Genomic DNA, 24,671 nt, shown 5'->3' with positions numbered 1-24,671 from the left:
ACATGACATTTTCGTCTTAATGAAACTGAAAAAACGTTTGTAAAATTTTTTTTTAAACCTACACCAGTGTATATATCATATATCATAACTGATTGTATGAGACTCATTGATTTAGGATATGACAGGTTCACATCCACTTACTGAGAAGTAGCGCACGCCCACTGGATCCTGGAGGAGATGTTCGAAGCAGGCGGCCCAGCTGGCCACACGCTGCTCTGAACCTCCGCGGTGGCTGCCTGCTCCTGGAAGACTGCCATTGCTGTTCAGGCTACTTTGGCTACAGCATCCCTGTAACTGAACTCCACTGTAGTCTGAAGGGAAAGGCACATAAGGAAGGTTGAACACCACAGTCCAACGGCATTTCCAGTCAGGGTGAATAAAACAACAATCGCTGTTTCTTTTTATATTTCTGTGGATTTCTTAAACATTTTTTTAAATTAGAGTTACATTTTTCACACCTGTACTTGATATTGATCCTGTAATCAAGATTTTATACTTTCTTCTGGGAACAATTTTGTGAAAATGAGAAATGACTAATTCACACCCATCTAATGACAATAAAAAATGAAGGTTTGGCAGATACGATGAGTAAAAAAGGATTTAAGTGATGCTAGGGCAAAAGATGGGCTAAACAATGAGGAAGTTAAAAAGGAGTAAAAGAAACAGTGGAGAGAGAAAGAAACATGGCTGGGGGTCCAGGAGCTGGTGGTAAACTACAGTTAAAGCCTCAGCCTTTTGTAGTACGTTCTGTCATTGCAGCAGATGGCTACAAGAGCACCAATGAGCAATGGAGGCATAAACACACAAAGAGACCAGAGTGTGATTGTTGCAAGTGTTTCATTAGGTGGAGAAAGAAACACTTGGCCTCGGCAAATGGTGGAAAAAGATGCTTACTTCACTACTCTGGTAAGGAAGGTTATTCTGTGCAATGTACTTCCAAAGTATTTCACTGTTTTAATTTTTATTATTATAAAAAGTAAAACTGAACTGACTTTATTATTTATGATGACGTTGTCTGTATGCACCGCCTGATTTTTCTAAAGGAGCTAGAACATTTTAAAGAAATTGTTTCGACCTCTGGTGGACAAAAGAAATCATGGATAACCAGCTACATATCCTGTGTCCAACTGTTCCAGTTGGCTAGCACAGTTAGCCATGATTAGCTGGCTAATTGTGGTAGCTTTAAGTTTAAACAGACTTTTGGATGTTTACACTCCATGTTTACAAAGTACTGCCCCCTGTTTACATGTAGAATTTGTTGTACTTCTGACATTAATCTCTAGGTACAAGGTATTTACAGTAGTGTTAGGTATACACTTCAAACTACAGTCTCTGTGTGTTGGACCAATTCTGCTCTTTTTTTTTACAACTTGTTACATGTGCATAAGAAAAAATACTAACAAATACTTCAAACATATCATTAGGAATCAACAGGTACAGTACAGACATGTCATTGCAGTACATGTCTGTACTGTATACAGTAAATCATTTAAGATAAAATCCATTTCAGAATTTATATAAGCTTTATATCCTAACTTTTACTTGTTTAACTTTTGGTTGAAATTGTAATGGAAAAAAACAGCAACAATAACAATTCAAGTGGACGTTTCTTCCCCCGGTTTACTGATGGTCCAATTGTTTGCTGTTGATTTATTGTATGAAGAGTGTGGCTTTGAAATGGGCTTTGACCACATTGTTTGCAGCTCACTTTATGAGATGGTTTCAAAAAACACAGTCCTGCACTGCTGAAAGGACAGCAACTCAGCTCTGCACCACAAACTTGATCAATGTGTTAGCAACTGCAGTTAAAAATGCCATGTCAGACAGGAGCAGGCAACATGCAAGCTGGCACTGATTCTGACCCAAAACACATCGACAAACACCCTTTGTTTCTGAGGCATGCTGCCAGCAGAGCGAATACATCACCCCTAATAAAACGTCTTTTTATTAGGAACTTTTAGTGAGCAACTAAACAATCCTCTGTTGTGGGCAGGAGCAGAAAATGACAATAACAAATGCAGACAGTGAAAAAAATAAATGCAGTATTATTAAGTAGTAGGAGTTTTATAGTGTAAATGAGAAGGCCAGGTGAGTGAAATCTTTAAAAAGCATCCTAACAAACAAGTATTTTACAGCCTCCAATATAAAGGCAGTTTTCTGCTGATTTAACACAAACGGCCTTTGATTTGAAATGGTTTTTATGTAAACAAGAGCAGTTTATCTTTAATTAGCAGTAAAGAATTGTACTCACCACCATCTGAAGAAGCAGCAGACTGGAAGAGAACAAAGAGAGACATGAGTGAGAAGCTGCTCTCATGACCTCTTGCAGTGAGACAAGAGAATGAAGACTGAGCTGATGTTAGCGGCGTCTCTCTAGACATCTGACCAAAAACTTCCAGTTGAGTGTGTGTGTGTGTGTGTCTTTTTGACTTGTTTGTGAATGTGTGTGTGCTGTTGGGGAACATTCATTTGTAAGTGGGTGGACCCCCAGTCGCTACCACACACAGCTGTTCACACCTCCACACCAGGACCCACCCCTCATGTTGTATTATCCACTCACACACACAATCACACTCCTAGCCCTGACGTACACATTCCTCCTAAGTGCTGTGACAAAGATCAGAGCTCATCAGGGGCACAGACACTTAAAAAGGCCATCGCTGGCTGTAATGGCCTCTTTTCATTTGCTAATTCAGAGGACGAGTGGTCAATGTGAGAAGGCATTCTTGAAAAACAGGCAAAGTTAACACTGAAACCTTTAATACCTGTGTGCAATTGAAGCATGTCAGAACTCGTGATTGCTCAACTACCATTCACTTAACGTTTAACTAGAAATAATTTGCTGTACATCGTGTTAGATTAACCTAATAACAAACCTGTAATGCCACAATGGTGGAACTATGGTAAATATGATAAAATGCAGAGGAGGACATGAGAGGTGGCTTCTTAGGGTCTGGTCCAAGAACACTAAGGATCTGTGCGTTGGAGGATTCATCTATTTCCAGAAGCGTGTTTTCTGAGCTGCCACTTCAAAGTGTAAATATGCACGGCTGAAGATAATGCTGTCAATGTAGCAGCAGCACACACCATGTGCTTTGTTGCATAAAAGTTGATTTTTCAATTTTATACCAGTAGGTGCTAAAAGTAGAAACCAATAAAAACGTTTTGTTTTTTTAAATCCCATCACCATAGGGATGCTGGCTCCTGTTTGTTAGTAACTGACCTAAACATACAGACAGCTGCCTCTAAAAGCCATAAATAATGAGGTGATGTGTTGGGGTTAGCAGGATTGGCTTAGCTTATTCTGCTTAATTTAGCAATTCTAGGCATTAAGTGTAGATATACTTGTGGGGTTGCTGCAGAGGTGTGAAGTAAAGCACCGTCAGACGTCTCCAGGTCCCACTGAGGTGCACTGAGCATGGCACCATCCCCACACACTGCTTACATGCATATAGACATTTTCACTTCACTAAAGTCATGGATTAAAGGCAGAGGACAAATTTGATTGTGTGCGGTGGTGTGCTACACAATAATTCACTTTTAAATTAGTTTACATGTCAATTTGCAGACACATCTGACGTTATTGTAATTGTATTTAAATTGTTAAACAAGAACAAAAGTTTTATAGGAATTTGGAAGTGGAATTTTGAAGGAAGTGTGTGGATGTGAGAAAATGTTTGAGAGCCCCTGCCTTATATGATGTGATGATGAAGCGTACAGTTGTAAAGCCGATTGTGTTTTGTTTTAAAGTATGACAAAATGTAAACATTTTTGCAAACTGTTGCTGAAATCTATGCGCTTCACTACACAAGAGAGCTCTTTGCTATTTTAAGCTTGGCAGCCATATTGTCATGACGACTGACTGTTGGCTGATTAGCAGTACAGTATATTTGCTTCACTTTCTTTAACTTTTTTTGATTTCTTTATAGCATTAATAGTTTTCATTTTGTGTACATGTTCTGGATAAGATTTATAAGAGTTTATAGCTCCACATTTAGCACTTGATCGATACTCCTTGGAAAACAAGTCCAGACTAGTTTGTCATCCCCCAATTTGAAGGCAGGCGATACAGCTGCCGTCATGTGCACTGACTCAACACTTAGTTCCATTTTGGGATCAGACCACATGTAAAGGCTCTATCATACATAGACCACTTAACCACTAATTGGCCCTTGCTGCCTCCTCACAACTCTGCTACTGCAGAGTCCAACTTCATATAGTCTACACCCAAACACCAGTCCCTCTGTGGTGGTGAAGTAATCATGGGTGGGTCGGACGAGGACCAACATGAAGCTGAAACAGGAGAGAAGGAGAGAAGAAAAGGGAGAACACCCACTCCATCTGTCTGGACCCTTAGATCTATAACTGGCAGAAACCTCTATGGCCAAATATACAGACTGTTACGACTATGGTTCATCTTAAAGAACACGACAGACATCACACACAGTGACGCATGTGCGGGTTTCCAACAAACAACAAGATGTCCTGGAGCTGAAACTATAAAATTATAATCAGATCACTTATTTATTTTGTCCCTTGTGCTTCATATAGACATAATAAACATCATCAACTTTGTGAACTGAAATTTCTGCCCAATCAGTCACAGACTGACTTGCGAATGACTCATGATAAATTGCTCTGAGCACTGACTTGCCACTGACAAATGAGGTCACATCCTTAAACCATGTCTCTGTCAGAAAAAAAAATTATGTACATGACAAAAGTGCCACTACTTGCGTAAGCAGGCTTAAGACATTATTCAGTATTGAATGATCTGATTGAGTTCACTTTCTTTTACAAGGGTATATTTTAAGGGTATAATTGAACAATTTCTCTGACAAGTGATGGGGTAATTTTGCCCAAAAATAATGACAGGAAAATTCGAAAATGAAATGTTCCAAGAAATGCAACATGACATGAATATTATTACCACAAAAATAAATAAATAAATAAAACACTGCTTTCTAATTCGATTCCATTCTACAATAGCAACAAGTTGCCTCAGAAGGGCTGAGAACTATAATGTGTGATGTGTGTTTGTGTGTACGAGGCTGCAGGGGTTAGACCACACACACCACAGTGTGTTTTCCGACTTGTTACTGCTTCCTTGACCACAAGTCCCCTACAATGAAGAACTAGTGATGACCCAGCCACACCATCAGACTTCCTGTTTTACCACCTCTGGTGAAGAGCTGGCCCACTGTGAGGGGCTCTCTCGTGTCACAGACCCTCCTTTGACCCTGTTCAAAGAAAGTGGTTTAACTCATATCCCTCCAACAGCTGCAAATGCTGAATCAATATCCTTAATCAGTCCTAATCATAAATTAATTCCTAGTCAGACCCTGGCTCTGAAGTACAGTACCATTGCAGAAGAGCCCCCCACCCACCCTCGCCTTTCAGTCTGGCATCTCAAGACACCGCATGCCAAAGGAACGTAGGTGATCATGCCGACAGATTTATGTGTTTGATCTACAGTGAGACATCACGTCTCTACCACGTACTAGTGTCAGTCACCTCAATTCATCGATATGCTTCTTATTGTGTTTTCTAACGCTTTTCTGAGATTACTTAAGTTTTACTTGGCTCAAAACTGCACAAAATACAGAACGGTTCGTGTGCTACAGTGCCTGGATAAAAGTCGAAATATAAAAAAATATATATATATATATATATATATATATATATATATATAAATAAATAGTCTGCATTTACTAAGTCCAACAGATCTTTAGAATAATTTAAACTAATTTTTATGATAATTCACTATTTCACATTCAGAATACGATGTAGCTAATTCAGTTCATGCAAAATCTTCAAAGACTTTTTTTTCAGCCAGCAGCCCATCACATGGTCCATACTGGGCACAGTTAACAGAGCACTTCCTTATGAAATTCACCACAACCTTGGATAAATCAGTTTGCATTTGTTCACATAAAAGTTAAAATGACAAAGTGAACTTTTGAGGCTTAAACGAGACTCATTCTGTCCATTGAACTTGTTACAGCTCGTTCCTGCCTTTAAAACCCAGGGACTGGGAAATGCTCTGTTAAATCTTCAACAAACAGTTTTAAAAAGCACCAAAGTCAAGTCAAAACTGATTCTTTTGCCCTGCAAACAAACAGGCAGGCACGAGTCACCACCAGCTTCAAACAGCTGTTTTCAGTGGCAGAGAGACACGAGCAACACTAAGGGAAAATTATGAGAAAAACAGCTGACTTAACAAAAGGAGTACCCCAGCTCCATAGGAGGAAGGAGGCCTGGTTAGAAAGCCACAGTTTACTTACGGAGCCAAAGTTCCAGGTCCTCTTGAAGGATAGTCTCTTTTTGAGACTCATTGTTGCCTGGACTGCTACAGCAGCAGCGCGCAGAGTGAATGTGTGTGTGGAAACACATACCTGAACATTCCCCACCCAAAACTCCAAAAACCATGTCTGTACAAGTCAGAGAGAGGGGAAGAAGAGGGAGGGAGAAAAAAGAAATCTGACAAGGGTAGAGGACAAAAAGTGAGAAGAATGACTGAAGGGGTGAGAGAGGAGGAGAAAGAGGAGGAGAAAGATGGTTGGGGTACAAATGAGGAGGAAAAAAAAAAGATTTCCTTACTTTGCAGTTGTTGCCGCGGCAACGCAGTCGACAATACATAGCGCTTATGCCACAGTGGCATAAAGGAATCAAATGAAGAAACCCCAGCACCACCAACACCACCATCTCCACCAACACCACCCTTTCCACAAAACACACACTCTCTATGTCAAAACCACACTGGCCTTTCCCCCGCTTTGTTTCCAGTCCTGGGCAACTCTCGCTCTCTTCGCTTGAATGAGAGCAAAAGTACTCAGTCAGTGAGTTTAGATGGAATCCAGATGGATTTCGTTATATCAAAATAAAACTTTGGTTGGCTACGAGCAGGACTCTGAGTTTCATTATCTGCTGTCACACAGTGCTGTTTTGTCTGCCCCCGCAAAATGGTAATTCTGTCAAATTCTGCTTTTTCTTTTAACCACAATTCAGCTCATGTACAAAAAAAGGAAATAGTTCATAATTTAAAATTGAATTTCTCTACCTCAATTTCTTACAGATCTACCTTCAGCCCTCTTGACTGTTTTCTCTCCAAGAAACTGTTATTCTTGAAGTGTGAGCTGCTCAATCTGAGGTTTTCCAAGTCGGAATAGAGGGCAACATTCTTTAGAACTAAACTGGCCACAAATAATTGATGGGATACAGTGTTTATTAACAAGGCTGCTTTTTGTGGAATTGCGCCACTGTAATTGGATTATAATTTTACATGGCATTCCCCTTTGGAAACGAGAGGTCATTTGGGCACGTGTGTTGGCATCTCAATGTCAAAGTGTGTACACGTGAAGAGAAAGCAAGTTAAATGGAATCTTTTTGCTTTAAAATGTTCTTGGCTGTACCACAAATGCTTATAAATAAAGTATGAGGTAAAGGCAGAAAAACTCAACAAATAAATAAATAAATAAATAAATAAAATATATATATATACTGTATATATTCTTAAGCATCTATCCTTGTCTGTCAGCCACTCTCTCGTTCACTCACCATTCTACATCTCTACTGTGTATATAATTGTGTAGAAAAGGGTAATACAAAAGCCAGATATATAATACATGGTGGTAGTTGACTCAATAGAGGAAACTCCAAGCTCAGCTTGTATTATTTTATGTAATGGTGGCGTGGTAGACATAAAGACCTCCCCATACCTTTTTTCTTATGATTATGAGTCTTCTCAAGACTTTTTTGGCCACCAAAGGAGCAATAACACACCAAATACATCTGTGTTGAAGTTGCTCACAATACCAATAGAACAGAGAACTCTAACTTCTGGCCCAGGGGCAAATTCCCCCCTACCAAACACATTGGACCCATGACTTTATAGTCAATAATGATTGAATGTTTGTACTTTTTTAAATGTATTATTAATTGCTTTTTTCAGTTACAAATTTTTTTACAAGAGTTTTTGTGTTGAGCATCACACATCGACCTGACCCTTTAATGAAGTGACACTGACAGTACTAATACAAACAAAACCTGGATGAAAACTGAGAACAACACAAACCCAAACACAAAAACAGGTTTCCACCCATGCCTCTTTAGTTCTCCTGAGTCAGAATTCGAATGTTCTCAATAAAAGCAGCAATTCCACTTGCCTTCTTTTGATCATCAAATTAAAAGATGATTACAAGTAACGCAACTTGTGCAATATACTCTGACACCTTCAGGAAAATCATATATGTTCACATACAGTCCATGTAGATGAAAAGCTGCAGCTACATTAGTTCCATGTGTTCCCGGCTGGCTCTGTTTCAGTCTTATATTTTTTGTTTGTGTAATAGCTTATTAAATCTCCCTAAATTAAAGGTAGAACACTTCAGGTCTTATGGAAATACTTTATTGTAAGAGCTCATTCTGTCTCTGATTAACTGCATCACGATTTCAATCTCCATGTATCTACCAGCTCCACAACCAACCACCAGCTACCCTGTAATTTGTTACCATTTCATAACCTTTTTAGGAGATAGTTTCTTTCTTTGTGTCACCGTGGAGACTCTAGGTTTCATGCCTTTTACTACTGCCAGCCACTGAGGGCAACAGTATTACTGTGGATTCAATTTAGCAAATATTCTTGTTGCCCCCTTTCTCAGCCGTTGGCAGTGCAGCAAATGCTGGGTTCCACATTTTAATCAATGCCCAAAAGTTTCCCTGCTGAGGCTCTCCTGAGTGCAACAATGAGGCTTTCTTACTGAGACAAATTAGATAACTACGTTTCCCTCAAGGGGAAAGCTGGCCTGAACTTAGCCTCAGATAATTGAAAGAGAACTACATTTTTATGCACACTGGGATGCAACAACAGCTGAATAATCTGTGTAAATCATGACCAATTGGCTCACAAAAAAAAAAACCTACTCATGAAAACGTTAACTACACACAGTCAGATAAATTAAAACAATTTTTCAGTATTAACTCTCTGAAGATTCTATATTTTTGTCCGTAAGCTTTTCAGCGCCTTCTCTAGACCTTCTCATCGTTTCCTTTTGGTACAAGCTGCTCTCCGGTTAAAGCGCTTCACTGTTCAGATAATTACACAGTATATACTCAGTGGGGAAAATCATAAAAGTGTAAATAACGTGAACATTTTCAAGTGTAAAAAAAGAAGTCAGTTATGCTGAAATTAGAACTTTTACAGGCCACAAAATCGACTCACCCATAACTACAGTCACAACAACAACAACAACTACAAAAAATAGTAGTAAAATAAATCAGAACTTCAAACAGTCTGGTCTATGTTTGCCCTTTGACACCCCCTGAAGGCAGTGTGTGTAGTGCAGGTGCGCAAAACATGTTGAAACTTTTCGAACGAAGTGCCTTCTGGGGAAAAGACACATTCTCTTGGATTTTAATGTCACGGGCTAAAATAGATTCACATGTGCTCAGAGCCCTCCATAATTTTAATCAACTTGTGAAACATCTCTGGACAAACTTCACAGTGACAAAGAGCACCGCTTGTCTCAAGACCTCATTATAATTGCATGTCATTTTCACCACCAGACAATCTCAGACGGAGTCGAAAAATAATCTGAAGCCGCAATCTGTGGTGGACAACAAACAATTAACTGAAAATAACATCAAGGAAGAGCTTTGCATGGAGGCAACTTCCTTTAGAGGGAGGTAGAGAGAGGGTGTGGCTACTGATAAGATGGAAGATCTCTGGAATGGAGAGAGGTGATGGGATGATTCGGTAAAATTATGAAACTGTTTATCTGTTTATATGTCTCATCTAAAGAAGGTATGAGAGACACAGGTCTTATTTCTGGGTTAAAGAGTGAAGGCATTTGAGAGTGGGGGGTTATTAAGTAGAAGTCATTTCAAATATTCCGAGTGCTCCATCACATTAGCAGGGGTCTGATGAGGTCAGCTTGTTTTCGTGATGCTGCAGGGCCAAACATGGTCATCTGCATCATGTCTAAGGATCAAGGGCAGCAATGCTTCATTCTCCAGTTAGAGAATAATGCATTACTAAGATTGTCCTTAGAAAAGACAAGGTGATGTTGTCTTTTAAATATCTTTTTAAATATCCTGAAAAAGATATTTATGGCTTCAATAATACGTAGTAGCTGCATTCTCAATTATGCAAATATTCCTACATTCCTACTACATTAGCCTTTAAAACAACCATGTTTTTAAATAAATAAGTAATAAATAAAAAGTCTGTAATTTTCACTGTCAGTTTGAATAGGTTCCAGTTCATTTGCTCTGTCAACAGTTAAGATCATTGTTTAAAGACATCATCTGCTAAATGAAAAACAATTTTCCATAATATCTGATATTATACTGACTGAATGACTAGACCAGTGGTGTCAAATTCACAGTGGGCCAAAATTAAAAACTGTGACGCAGTCACGGGCCAAACTTAATATTTATTGAACAATTGATGGCAATTGTGCATGTTTTCCCTTCTCTCCAGATATGTAATGTAGAATTTTTTTCATATTGAAATAAACTTTCAAGTTCCTTTTTCATTTTTTTCACAGGCCAACAACAAAAAAATAAATAAAATGTGTGTGTGCTACAACATAGTGCATACACAATAATACAAATCCTGGCAGTACATAGGGCCTATACACTGGCAGGCCAACTCAAGTATACATTTTATATGATCTCACAGGCAAAATATAATTATAATGGGGGCCAGATTTGGCCCCCAGGCCAAATGGACTAGACCATTAATTACAAGAAATCTTGATTAATCCTAAAGAGCTGGTAAAACCATTCAGTTTCAAGTGGACTCAAGTGGTCCACTTGAAGCTGGACTCTATTTTTGCTCTGTAAATAAACATGCACATCACAGCTGGCTGCACTGACAGGAAAAGACAAATGCATTCAGGTTGTGAGGACGTCAGCTGGGAAAGCGGCCATTCACACAACTAAAACACGATTTCACTCAGCATCTCCATTCTAGCATGTTGTATTAATGCATTTTTGATGACTTGTGACACACACAAAAGAACTGTCAGGGTTGATTGGATCATGCCCTTGTGATGGGACTCAACCCCAGGTGGAAGTATAGCAGCAAATATGTATTTGTACTCACAGATTTTAATGAAAATCTCATTTTAAGGGTAAACCTCATGGTAGGAATGAACATTCACTCAGACTTTATCCAAAAGCATGTGTACAATGGTAATCCCTTAAATGTTTAGTACGAAAACAAGAACAAGCCTACTTGACTGTGCACAGCCCGAGTCATGAGTCATGAGTACACCAACTATAAAGGTAGCTTTCAAATGTAATCCCTTCTGTGAATAAACAATGTGCTTCTGATGTCTTGAACAACACATGTGATTTGCATGTAAACAGAGGGCATCGTCACCGTGTGTTTCATCTCCTAATCCCTCTGATCAGTGCTAATTTACTGCCTGTTTCCCCCAAAGATGATGAGCCTCGGCAGATGGGTATGGCCCTGCTACTTTCTGGATTTAGTGGCATTAGGATTCCTACAAAGCTGCTGCTGAGTGCACGTGTGTGTATGTTCGTGCATTAGCCAGCTGACTGCTAGCGTGTTTACCTCTTCCTTTTTCTTCATTGGCCCATTTCTCAGTGTCAGGAACATGGCAATTTAAACCCCATCACAATTTCTCTTTCTCAACTGATGGTTAACTCTGGCTGAACCTTCCCAACTCATGGCATCTGACTCACTCCTGTTCACGCACCGGAATATGGAGTGTAACCATTATGCAAAAAGACATAAAATTAAGTGTCTTTAATGTGTTGGATGTTGACAAGCCACTGGTGGACTCGTTACAAAAGAGACCTGAATCCCTGAAAAACCAAAGAGAGGGAAAATAGAAACACTGGTGAAGAACCCCTCCCATATCAATATATTATCCCAGGAAAAATAGCTCTGCTCTGATGAGCCTAAAGCGTTTTAAAGGGGTGGGGGCTAAACCACATTAGATGCCACCACACCCTCCTACAGATCTCCTCGTCTTCCATAAAGAACACCAGAAATGGATTTTCCAACCTGAAACCTGACACCTGTAATTATTCCAACGTCTCCCCTGCAGTTTTCCCATCAGACAAGATTACATAAAAGTGTAATACATACCATATTTTCCGGACTATAATTCGCACATTTGTTTAATACTTTGCCTGGGTTTGCGACTTGTACTCAGGTGCGACTTATGTAGTAAAATATATAAGTTCACATGTTGACTTATAGTCAGTACTGTATACTGTTGGTGTAGGTGTAGATAAGCAGTACAAAAAGCTAAATATATTGCCAGGGGAAAGAATAATTGTCAACTTCCTGTCCAAGTCCTACTGACCTCAAGAACTGTAATCCCTCCTTAGAAGTACATACTGCTGTATGTTGTCGCATCTCCAGGCAAGACACTGAACACCCAAGATGTCTGTCACACCCTCGGCTTCTTAATACTGGTTACGATGATGGATTATTGAGGGGGATGCATGGAGAGAGCATCGAATGAAAAATTGTCTAAAACTTTGTGATATTTCTCCCAGTCTGAAAACATTTTGTTGTACAATAATTAAGCTGCACCTGTCAATTATACCAGGCACTTTGTCCAAATTTGAATTTCCTTTGAACCTTTAGAACTGAACCACTTTTAGCACCGTTTAATAGTCTTGCATGATGTAATTTGCATTTGTCTTCAATGCTTTCTTTTACTGCCTCTGGAAACAGCATTAAACACGTGGCATTTCCCTCAGTCTATGTATATCAGAGTTATATACAGAACTGTCATATTTTACTGTCAACCACAGGATTAAGATGTTTACAGTCACAGTTGAGGAGACTCAATGTTTACGCTGACATATTCAAGTGTCAAGCCTCACAATATTACAGGCAGAAACTTGTTTGACCTAACTAATCTGTTTATGACTTTTTCGGAGCAAAGACCAGAACTTGACCAAGATTCCAGAAGGATATTGCGAGAAACCAAGGCCAAAACGATGCCGATTGAATGCAGCTTCAAGTGTTCCAGGGATTTCGTCCGACAGTCCCGTCCTGTTAAAAAGACAAGCTGTCGTTCTCAGCATCTCAAACGTGAAGCAAAAGCAGGTCAGGGTTGTTGGAGCTACAGGTGTGGGGTAAAGAGTTGAACTTGACAAGCAGCTCACTGTACCCCAGACATGTCTGAACTGTAAGTAGGGAGGTGATAAAAGACTTTGGCAGCACTGAAGCCCTTCCTTGTTGAGTAACCTCCACACCCTTTGGCAGTGGGATTTCTTTCATTGAGGCAGAGAAATGTATTAATAGAACGATTAACAGACACAGTGTGGAATGGTTCATTTTTCAAAGCTATGTACTTAGTTAGACCTGGTTTAAAAAGCCAGGGTTGACTGCAGCAGATGACCAAGAGCTGTGCCACTGAACACGATAATTCCGAAAGTCGATAGATGATGTCATAGCACTGGTGTGACAATGGCAATAAGCTGCAGCTCATTTCCTTCCAGAGATTGGGGAAGGCGCAGGGTATTTTCCGTAGTTACTGCTCGGTCAAACAGCAAACTCAGCAACCACAGCAACATCTGGTCATCGGGTTATTGGCTGTTGCATATTTATCCAGGGAACAACAGCTGGACAGTTAAATAACTTCCATTCAAGTTCTTAGTTTCGGTGCAGTAATGCAGTGCTTTTCCACTTGGTGGATTTGGAGAAAGAGAATGTGCAATAAAAAAAGTGTCTGGTAGGAGGAGGAGTGGATGAAGAAAAAGTATCATAGTGGAGACATTTAGAAAACGTCAGTCTCCAGAGTCTTTGCATCCTATAATGCTAGCCTCAGGATACATTTCGTGAGTGCAACTGTCCACCCACACTCCAAAGCAGGCTATGCAATGTTGGTTATGGTGTGTTATGGTTTTCTGCCTTTTAAAATTATTCCCAACAACACCTTTTTATTCTAGTGTCTTCTGTCAAATTTCTCTTTGGGTAATTACAGCAATGTTAAGAAACATCAATTTGTTGCAAAATTGTAGCGTGTTTCAGGCCGTGACTAAGGATTGCTGTGAAGTTGTCATGTAACATAACAAGGGATGTAGAGAAGATAAGTGAATAACAGTACTAGTGAATCACAGCACGGACATGTCTGCACAAACCAACTGGGCAGGGTAGAGCCTCGGGCTGGCAAATCAAGTTCAGACCTAACTCCTTCAATGATACCAGCACGTCAAACACACTAGAGATTCACTCAGCAATAACCTTGTCTCTCAGAGCTTGTCTCTGTAGGCGATCGTAACAGAGTGTGCTTCATTCAAAAAGCTGAGCAAAAGTTCACAAGAATAATCACTTTTTGCTACACAAACCCCTTATAGTACAGAGTCTGATTTATAGTCAGCGAGCTGTCTGATATTGATGCTGGAACACACATCACTGCGTAGAGCTGCGCTGTGTGTACCATACAGCACATGAGAATTCAGCTGGCACTGCTCAAAACATTCCTCCGACAGACCACACAAACTAACCACTGTATGCTGCTCAAAGGCTACAGCGGGAGCTACAGAGAGCCCAAAGAAGGGCTGCCACTTCCAGTGGCAGGGGAAATACAGCTGGTTTGGTAGATGAAGATGACATGGTCGGACAAAGAAGTGAAGACAGACAAAGTAATGAAGACTTGAATGTACACTTACTGAGTTGAGCGTTAAAGTTTGCTCCATGTAGGGCGCCGTGTGAGTGCTTTTAGTCTTCAGCACTGCTCAACACGCCTGGTGGGTATAAAGGGGTCCATCCGCTGGAGCTCTGCGGCGTGTGTGTTCGAGAGTTTGCAGCACGGAGAGGCAGATTTCAACGGGGGAGGAGAAATCATGCAGGAGACCCAGCAATCCTGACAGCTACTGAGAGTTCAAAAGCTCCCTCTCGCTTCCCCTGTTGCCGGTTCCTCTCACCCTCCCTCTCGTACCCTCCTCCTTCTCCTTGCTGTGAATTCCTCCTCTCTGTTTACCTCCCTCCCAGTCTATGTCTCTTCATGCCTTCTCATGGTTTTTGAAACGCCCACAGGACAGATCTATTACCCACAGGCATGCAAACAGGAGCTGCTAATATCTTCACACCTAAATAATGAAACTTTAAACTCATGGAGTAAAAAACGTCTTTGTTTTTTAACTGCATTCCACCCGGTCCTTTTTTGCCATACTGTATAAAGAGGTGTGCACTGACTATGTCACATACACAGATGTTTTCATAGGCAGCAGCATAACAGAAGACTGAGCAAGTGTGAAAACAAACACAGCGAGATGCTAATGGTCTCATCTTCTCTGTTAGGTTGCAAAGCATCTGTTCCAAGATAGAAAAAAAATCATCTGTGATGAAGAGGAAATTGGCGTACAAGCGTTGGAGTGGAACTGTGGGATGTGGGGGCATTTTCAGTCGTGCGCTCTTTAGAAATAAGACAGGTTGCTACAAGGCTGCACATTCTACAGCATGCCCAAACATAAGAGGATCTGGCGGCAGAAGATCAGTGTTCACTCAGACACGTCATCAAAAGATGTAGTCTGAAAATAATGAACACATAAACAAAGTCTCTGCTGAGACGGAAGCGCTCACAAATAAAATTGTGTCCAAAGGCAAAAGATGATTTGCACACTATTCTGACGGTGCGTGGGATGTAAAGCTACGTGTTGGAGCCTTTGTAATGGGAAGAAAAATAACAAGCATTTGCTGATTCCTTTACTGGCCACTGTGACGCACACCGCCGAGCACAGTGTCCAAAATTGTTCTGTGTTCATCTGCAACATGCAGCAAGGCCGCACACAAGGGTTATCCACAAAAGGTCAGTAACAAGCACTGACGATGAACTGGAAGAGAGTCTCATGGTGTCCTTGGAAGTCCAGATGCTGAAAGACTCCGAGCTTATCATGGATTTTGTTCTTTCCTACCCTGAGAATAGTCCTTCAGAAGAATCCTTACACAAATAAATGTATAAAAAGCTGAACTTGTTCTTACCATAACTGAATAGCTATAAATAGAGAGTCTTATAAGATCAGCTCTGAATATAGTGGAAAAAAGTTCCCAGGACTGAGAGTCAAGGTAAATGCTCTATGAAGAACCCACCTGGTTCTATGTCACGTTTCACAGATAAAACTTCTTTAGACATACACTGTGGTGGTGGGATTCCCAGGGGAGATACTTTGAAACAGTTTTGCTTTGTCATGGCTGAACTCTGACAGAGTCAGAGTGAAACTTGAAATCAGAGCCCCAGGGCCAAATGCTAGGTGAGGATTCAGTTGCATGTACCAGACGAAGCGTTCCCTATTGTTTTTTTATTCAGAATGTATCGGTCTACCATAACCCCAAACTGCACGTGTTTAACCTGTTTCTCCATGAGACGAAGTCAAATGCATCATGAGAAAAGTTTTTTTTTTGGTTTCTGTCCCGCAGGAAAAACCTGAGAACCCAAGTTTAGGAAACAGAGAGTGAAATTATTAAAGAACCTGGACATAAACATAAAAATGTGTGTTTTACAAGGTAGTCAGAAAATAGTAAGTATATAAAAATTACACTCTTCCTCTATTAAATGGTAATTTACGTCTATTACACAGGTCACATGGGTTATTATATGATTGCACTTGGACATGTGCATGGATATAACATGTTAACATTTTATTCGATGTTGTTTAAATAATATCTGGAAGTACATTGAGCTTAATAATAATTGCACATATTTAATTGCCAATCGATGCAGAATTATCTGTAGAGGAGCCATGAAGTGTTTTTCCCTCTGCTTTTTATTGTTCTTTTTCCTCAAACTTTTTTCTATTTTTATTTTGTATTTGTAGCATTATCTAAAGTCTTTTTTCTATTGTATGTGAATGTACAGTCATTTTCTGGACTCCCTCTCCTCATGTCAAACAACCCCTGCCTTCCTTAGCAGTTAAGCCATTTATACTTCGTCAAGTCATACATCAGGGGATGGTTATACACACAATACAGATATTACCACCAAAAGGTTTGCGTTTTTGACTATGCAACAAAACAAACTCAAAGGTGTTAAAAAAAGAAAAACTTCACACAATTCGACCATTGTGAGAGCATGCTGCTCACCAACACATTAGTGATATTTTGTCACGTAAAAATGTCTGTGTAAAAAGAGAGCAGCAACAACAGCATCCAGACGCATCACACTCTCTGGACATTTAACTCTGAGCAGAGTCATATCTTTTAGGTTTGCTGTCCAGACATTAGAACAATTAGTAAATTAGTTTATGTCTAGACCAGACACATTTACGGAACATGCAAACAGAAACTGGAGGATGTTTAGGTGAAAAAAACACTGGTACCATCAACAACTGTGCTGTATTGTCACACACATTATTTTGTGTATTTTCTGAGCAAGTGACCACGTCGTAGGTTGGAAAAAGAATAATAAGAATAATAAACAATAATGGACATTTGCAGTTTGACAAACCTCCAGGACAACTTCAGGAGGAGGGTGCATGCTTTAGTAAAAGTAAATTGGTAGCTATCTTTAGCAAGCCTTAGCAGGAAGTCACAACCACAGTGACTAAATATATTGACTAGGATTAAAGGGATCTTCACAGTTTGGCCAACTTAGAAGAAAAAAAGAACATAAAATATTATTTGGACTTATTATTACAAGAATCTCATGTATTTAATAGAGGAATAACGCAAGAATCTAGAGAGCGAAACCAGGACCTTTCATCAGTCACCACCACATTTTGGTAGTAAAGCTAAAACAAAGCTTTGTGATAGGGCTGGGCTACAAGGTCCAAAAATCATTTTGTCAATCATTTCAGTTAAATCATTATATTTGATATAAATCTTTATAAATTACAAATGGATTTTATTTTAAATAAACAGATAGAAACAGGAAAATTACAATCAAAATTATTTAATTTATTAATTAATTTAATGAGCTGTAAACAAAGTGCTTCCCCATGTGTTCTGATATCTATAGTTTTGTGAGCTAACAATAAACGACAGTTAAAGTGAAAAAAACATCATCACAACAGTGTAATTTAGTCTGGATTGGCTGTACTAAGCGTAACACTTTTGTTACTGCACCTTTTGAAATTGAGTTATGGAATAGACTTGTAGTTGTAGTAAACATTATAGTTGTAGTAAACCTCTGTTTTTTTTATTCTTGTGAATGAATGTTTTTTAAAAAAATAGGTGATGGTTAAGGCCTACGAGTTATCACATCATCTCAGCTGTGAGCAGAAGAAATATTCAAAATGGCCCTTAAAGATGCTACATGCTTTTAACATGCATGGATTATCTCAGAATTCAGAAGCAACAAGAAGAACAAAAGCAATGGAGGAAAAGTATTTTTTCAGGATAATTTTAACATTTCTGTGAAATTTGATTTTTTTTATCATTTCTGACAGATGCAACTAAAACTCAAGTGTGACTTATCTAAAATATACAGTAGCCTCATTCTATACTCTGTCTCAAAATATCAATACATCATAATAACTCAATATCTCAGAAGCATTTCAGCATGTGGACAATCATCTGCTTTGAGACTTTCATGTCAATGACATTATGTGATGGCTCGGCCTTGAGGAGCGCAGAGCCCCTTTGTACACAGTGTGTGGTCCACAGGTGTGTCAGAGTGGGCGACTAATGTGTGGGTATAAAATGTAGAGTCAGTGGTTCCACTTTCTGCTCTGCTTTCATGTCAGTTAATGCCAAAGCAATTGTGGTGTGAATTGGAGTGCATGTGTATTCTTGTGAATGTAAATGAGTATGCACATGGCGATGATAGGGGAAAAAGAGAACTCCACAGCAACAGCATTAATGTGAGAGAATGCAAGCAGGATATTCAGCGGTGCAGCAGCGCTCATTAGTGAGACCAAACAAACAGGGCCGTGCCTCTGGGCCCCAGCACAAAGAGCACTTTGTCAGTCACTCTAGGCACAAATGTGGCAGCAAAGGCAGAATTCAATGCAAAGGAAATGGAGTTTAGGAAAAAAAAAGATCTGCAAGTGGAACGGAATTGTTCACAAAGGTTCACCTGAGTGCTCACAGTACTAAAGTGGCCAAAACGTTCTGCATACAGGAATTTGACACTTTGAGGCTAGAAAAGAATGTCATTTTAAAATAACTTGTCGAAATTTAGTTCTAATTCAAATCAAATACAAGACTCTCCAGGAACTGACAATAGTAGATGTGTCAAGTAAGTACCTCAAGGTCATCTAGTGACCGTGCCATGCTGAGACGTTGGGCTGAGCGTCGTTTGGAAGAGCGGACAAAACCCCTTCCCCAAAACCTGGAGGCCTGTGAAAACAAGTCAGACATATCAGTCAACACACAACAGCAAGGATAAAGGCAGGTTAACTATGTTTGTACAAGCTGATTTGTATTCCACAAAACACTGTGCAGCACCAGCACCTTGTTACTGTAATTAAATTCAAATTAGCATTGAACTGATTGAAATTTATTTTCTGACGATCGTGTTCAGCTCATCAGTGAAAGTGGAGCCTGGAACAAATGTAGGACAAAATACTTTTTTAAAAAAAGGAAAGAAATGGGTATTTCCATAATGATTTATATATTTATTTGTCATGGCTTAAATAGGTATTTATAATGAAGGTCATAACACAGAATGTAATTAAGTCATACAGTGTGAGTCAGAAGTGTTTATCAAAGTTGTGTCGTAAATGAGAGATGGATTATTTTAGCTTGCCTTGAGTTAAACAACTGGCCCCGTTCTTCTGATAAGAGACGCTGTATCTAAAGGTTTACAAAGACTTGAGAAATTGCAGATAATTACCACGGCATGACATGGGGCTCTACCCTGTAATTTGCCTAGATTTCCTGCACAAGATTGGTCCCATTCTGATCTAATAGCTGAGAGAAAAAAAGCTCTCATAAATCAGCTCTGAAAAACACCAGAAAACAGAGTGCTAGTTTATACAAGGTGGCAACTATGGTTAATTGTGTAAATTGGTAATAAATAGTTAAAATAAAACAATGGTTCGATCCTCAATTTTAAACTACTGTAAAGGACAGAAGGAAACAAATACAGAGACCCGCGGATTCTCTCTGAGCTTCATAGAAACACAGGGACATCTTGTGGCCAAAGTTGGAAGCAACACCAAGACGACATGAGAGGGTGGGTAGTAACGAATTACACTTACTCCGTTACATTTATTTGAGTAGGTTTTTCAAAATAAAATACTTCTAGGAGTAGTTTTAAATCACTATACTTTTACTGGCGTAGATTTATGAAGAAAAAACAGTACTCTTACTCCGCTACATTAGGCTATACTGAGCTCGTTACTCGTTACAAAGATACTGGATAAAGCTTTAACTATATTCTCTATTCTCTATAGATCCATGATCCAGTATCTCTCCTTTTATTTTGTCAGCGAGTGACTTCCGCCCAAGGCTCTACCGCGCGACTGTGACCAATGAAATGTAGCCCTTGCTGCGCGGTCTCGTCACGTGACCTGACTCGAGCTCTGTGGCGGGACGGATAAGTTTCGCGGTCAATATCCACCACAGCAGAAAATGGCGGAATCAACGGTCAACAATGCTGACAAAGACAACGAGGTACACCTGTGTCCTCGTATTGAAAGTGCGTTTACGTTACAAACAGTGCGAAACAGCGGTTTCATCGTGCGGTGTCTTCTGTGTCGGCCCAAACAGACGGATATTTCAGCTTTAAAAAGCTTATCGTCCAACCTAAACAAACATGTTGCTGTAAGTTTGACCAACAACTCTTTTTTTTCTCTTTTTGCTGTGGATAGACGAAATGTTTGTCCTGTTTAGGTTACATGGGTACTCTGTGCTGAGCTCGATCTGCTTGTAGCCTCAAACACATGTTTTTTATCCACAGGTCCAGAGGTTTTGGAAGTTTTTTGTTATTAGCTCAGCACGAGTCGTCTGTTGAAGTAGCATTATTGTACCTGGATTTAGGTGACACAGAGAACAGTCTCACCAACACCCACACAGTGTTTGGAAACTCAACCCTCCATAAACATTTAATACTTCCTGCTGTGGCAGTTTTTGAACATGAGTGGACTGCAGACACAGATGCTTCTGTCTTAGTATTACTAGCTTAATTCGTTTTAAGAGAAGCCTGTAATATACATTGTGTTTTTTACAAACACAACTCCCCAAAATGCCACTAAACTTTACTTAAAATACGGTATTTCCTACTAAACTGCTATGCTGAAACACTGGACCCAATCACTTGTACTGGAATTCCTCAAGGCAGACATTTACCCCCCCAAAGAGGGAAAAGAAAGTGAGTGAATATTTCCCACTGTGGCACAAATATAAAATGTGAAAAATGAACTCTGAATCCCAAAACATATACTGCTACCTGCTTTTGTAAAATAAACATACCACTATACTCCCAGTGTTCCAATAAATAAGACTCTTCGGTATAAGATTCTTTGGGTATATTTTAAGGAACTACCATGAAGGAAATCAGGTCAAATCAATTACATGCCTTCAGGACAACCAATGTAAATGTAAGTAATGCCAGGGAAGAAAAAATTGAATCTCAGGAATTTTATGAAAAAAATCTGAAAATTAAATAAATACATTTTTGTAAAAAGTTCTAGGCTTCTTCTTGTATTGAGTGTATAATAAAGCAGCTCATGTGTGTTTTACTTGTATCTTCTCCTCTATCTTGTAATATAATATTTTATTAGAAGTTTACTCACATTTTTGGTACTGTTGTCCATGTACTGTTTTTCTCTCTGCTCCAGAAACCTTCTGGTCCACTCCTCTCGGGGAGGCAGCATCTTGACCTCTGCTAAAGGGTACCTGTCTGAAGGAATCTGATGCATTGGGGGAGGCAGGTTATTTGTGCCTGAGCCAAGATTATCACAGGAGGAGCAGTTTTTATTGTTGTTACTTAAAATAACATGGGTCGTAGGGTCACTATTCTGAGCTTTGGGTCTCTTTGGTTTAGAGAACCACTTCTGGCTGCTTCTGAAAGACTCCCCCAAAAAGTTTGTCTTTTTACCCAAGGGTGAGGGAGGTGGAGGGGGCTTAAATTGGAATTTAAGTCTGGGTGGGGGACCTCCGTAAAAGCCTGTAAGTGAATCAGGACCTGGTAAGGACTCTGAAAGAGAGTGTGTGCTAGAGCTGCTCCATGGATTAGGTTTTTGGTCATGTTCAGATAGGTTAATTGGCGTGAGGTCTTCAGCATGAGGATAATCCCAAGGACAGCTGGGGAGGTGGGCCTGAGTACGGACATGGATTGAAGGAGGAAAATCCCTTCCTGCTCTTTCCTCAGGGGGAGACCCATTTCCAATTCCACTGTCGGTGTTGCTGCTCGAACTGCCTTTTTTGCCAGTGCCATTGTTTTTCTTGTCTTGCTGCTCAGCCTCCCTGTCCAGTTTTACTCTCAGCCTTTCCACAGCCTCCCCCAAGTCACTGTACAGGACAGTGACAAAGTGAAGGACATCTGGTGGTGTCTGAGGGAATTCCAAACAACCCAAAGCATCTGGATCTGGGGTGCAGTCAAACCCAAATCGCCCAGCTATTCCTTTGTGCTCTTCATGGTTTCCCAGCTCCGGGTCAATAAAGAACACGTGGCAGGAGGTCTTAAGAGGGCCATCCTTAGGTACATGGCCATCTGTTACGTGTGCTGTAGTGACCAGACAAAAGAACCTTGGATCTTCAGCACACACAGCCCCTAAAACGAGGTTTTCAGCAGGTAAATCTGCCAAAAAAAGCTGCCAAAACTGCCCCAACGTCATCACAAAGGCGGATACAGTCAAACATGATTTTCATTATCACCAGACTGTGGGTTTCCTGCTCAGTTCCCAACTGTCGGATTTGCTGCCGGATGGCTTTTAAACAGCCTTCTTCCGACTGTGCAGTGTTCAAAGTCAGGTCTGTGGAGCTCAGGTAGCCAACCACCAAAGTCATGTTTAAAACACTCCAGTCTGGGTTAGCTTCTTGTGGCTCTGTGAACACAGAATCAGTGTAATCCACTCTGGACCTTTTCTCATTCATCTGCTCAGCTAAAACACTCCACTGCTGTGACCAGTGGGACATGTCAGGCTCAGACACGGGCCTCTGTTTTATATTGACAGCATGAGGTGTTTTAAGGGCAGACTTGGTTAAATCATTTGAGATAGTGCGAAGTACAGTAGGCTTCTGGAAAACACCATGTTTAGGGTTTATCCCAAACATGAGATCATTAATGATGGGCTTCTCTGTAACTCTGCTGTCTGTGTGCACCACCAACCGCAAGGGTCCTCGGCAGCTGCCAATGATACGCACAATATTCTCATGTGAAGCCGAGGACACGTCCATTCCATTGACAGACATAATGCGGTCCCCTTGTTTGAGTCCCACCTGGTCAGCAGGACTTCCCTCCAAGATGCCACTTAACAAACATGGCCTTTGTCCTGAAACAGTAAAACCATATCCTGCCCGACCACGGAGGACCTCAAAGGCTCTGAGTTCATCCACCGCATTCAAATCCAGGCGTCTCCTTGCACCCTCAGGCTGTCCCTGGATCCTCATATTTTTTCTTGTAGACTAACACTGGTGGGAACTGGAACACATGCAGCCTGCCAACGCTATTGTGTGGCATTCATCCTGTAGTAGAAAACAAATGGAAAAAGCTGAAAAGTCATTCCCCAGTGTACAAACACCTGATAGAATGAAACCATGTTGTGATTTAGTGAGTTAAACAGATGTAAACCTTTTCAAAAATATTTACTTAGAGCTGCAACTTCTGACCATCTTAAATATTATTTTTTATGATTAATAAAATGTTGTTGTTTTTAAGTTATCATAAATATAACAGTATAAAACCAAGTTTAGACCAAATCTTTTTTAATATAAAAGCCAATACCTACAAAGTGGGAATGTTAATCCAGTAATAAACCAAAATGTAATGAAAAATATTAACATGTTTATTAACATGTTTTAAAACCGCTTAAATGGTCCAATAAACAATTCAAAGGTACATGGCCTTTTTGCCAACAACATTATTTTGTGGATTTTTAAACCATTTAAATCTCCCCTTTTATTGTTAGGATATTAGAATATTTGTTGAAAACAAACCAAGAAACCTTAAATGACATTAAATAAAGATGGGACGTAATAAAGGTACAACGTGAATTATCTTGTTATAATGATAACAGAATAAATAAAATAAAAAAATAATAAAATAAAAAAGCACTAGTGACCCACAGTGGCAGTTTGATACCCATCTGATTAAATAAGCAAGAACTAAAATGGGTCATCCATCTTATTTAAGCAATTGTCAGCAATAACACATGACTTTAACACTACAGAACAGCCAGAAATTAGCAGTGACCCTGGGCAGAACACGTTTGCATCCTGAACATCTGTTATTACATGCAAAGCAGTAAAACGTTTTAAAAGATTAGAAAGGCCTAAATGTAAATGCATGGTAGTATCTGAAAGGTTAGCCTGTTAGCTTAACCCCAAAATAACCCAGACCATGAATACAAGAACATAGATGTGGGTTCGTTAAAACCATTTTTTTTTTTTTTTTACAATATGGATCCACAAGGTCATTAAAAGACAGTGGTGATATACAGTAGCTAACACGTACAGACATACCAGAAATGGATAAACAAATAATTGCAAAAAAAAAAAAAAAATTGAATTAGAACACACATAAAATGCTAGAAAAAAAGAAAACGGATTTCTCAATATTAGATATATCAAGTTC

At 39.7% G+C, this 24,671-nt stretch overlaps 1 protein-coding gene across 1 annotated transcript in view; it reads right to left on the bottom strand.

Annotated features, from left to right (window-relative positions):
- rgs12a (regulator of G protein signaling 12a) overlaps window positions 1-24,671 on the bottom strand; it is a 39,680-nt gene that overhangs the window by 14,115 nt on the left and 894 nt on the right. The window contains 5 exon segments of the mRNA XM_008321527.3: window positions 142-311; window positions 2,252-2,273; window positions 19,178-19,270; window positions 21,670-22,683; window positions 22,685-23,563. Coding sequence (XP_008319749.1) covers window positions 142-311; window positions 2,252-2,273; window positions 19,178-19,270; window positions 21,670-22,683; window positions 22,685-23,488 — 2,103 coding nt within the window. The 5' untranslated portion in view covers window positions 23,489-23,563.

The sequence above is a fragment of the Cynoglossus semilaevis genome, chromosome 1 (assembly GCF_000523025.1).
Source record: "Cynoglossus semilaevis isolate Cse_v1.0 chromosome 1, Cse_v1.0, whole genome shotgun sequence".
In the NCBI taxonomy this organism is placed as follows: Eukaryota; Metazoa; Chordata; class Actinopteri; order Pleuronectiformes; family Cynoglossidae; genus Cynoglossus; species Cynoglossus semilaevis.
This window is presented reverse-complemented; position numbering and strand designations above follow the sequence as displayed.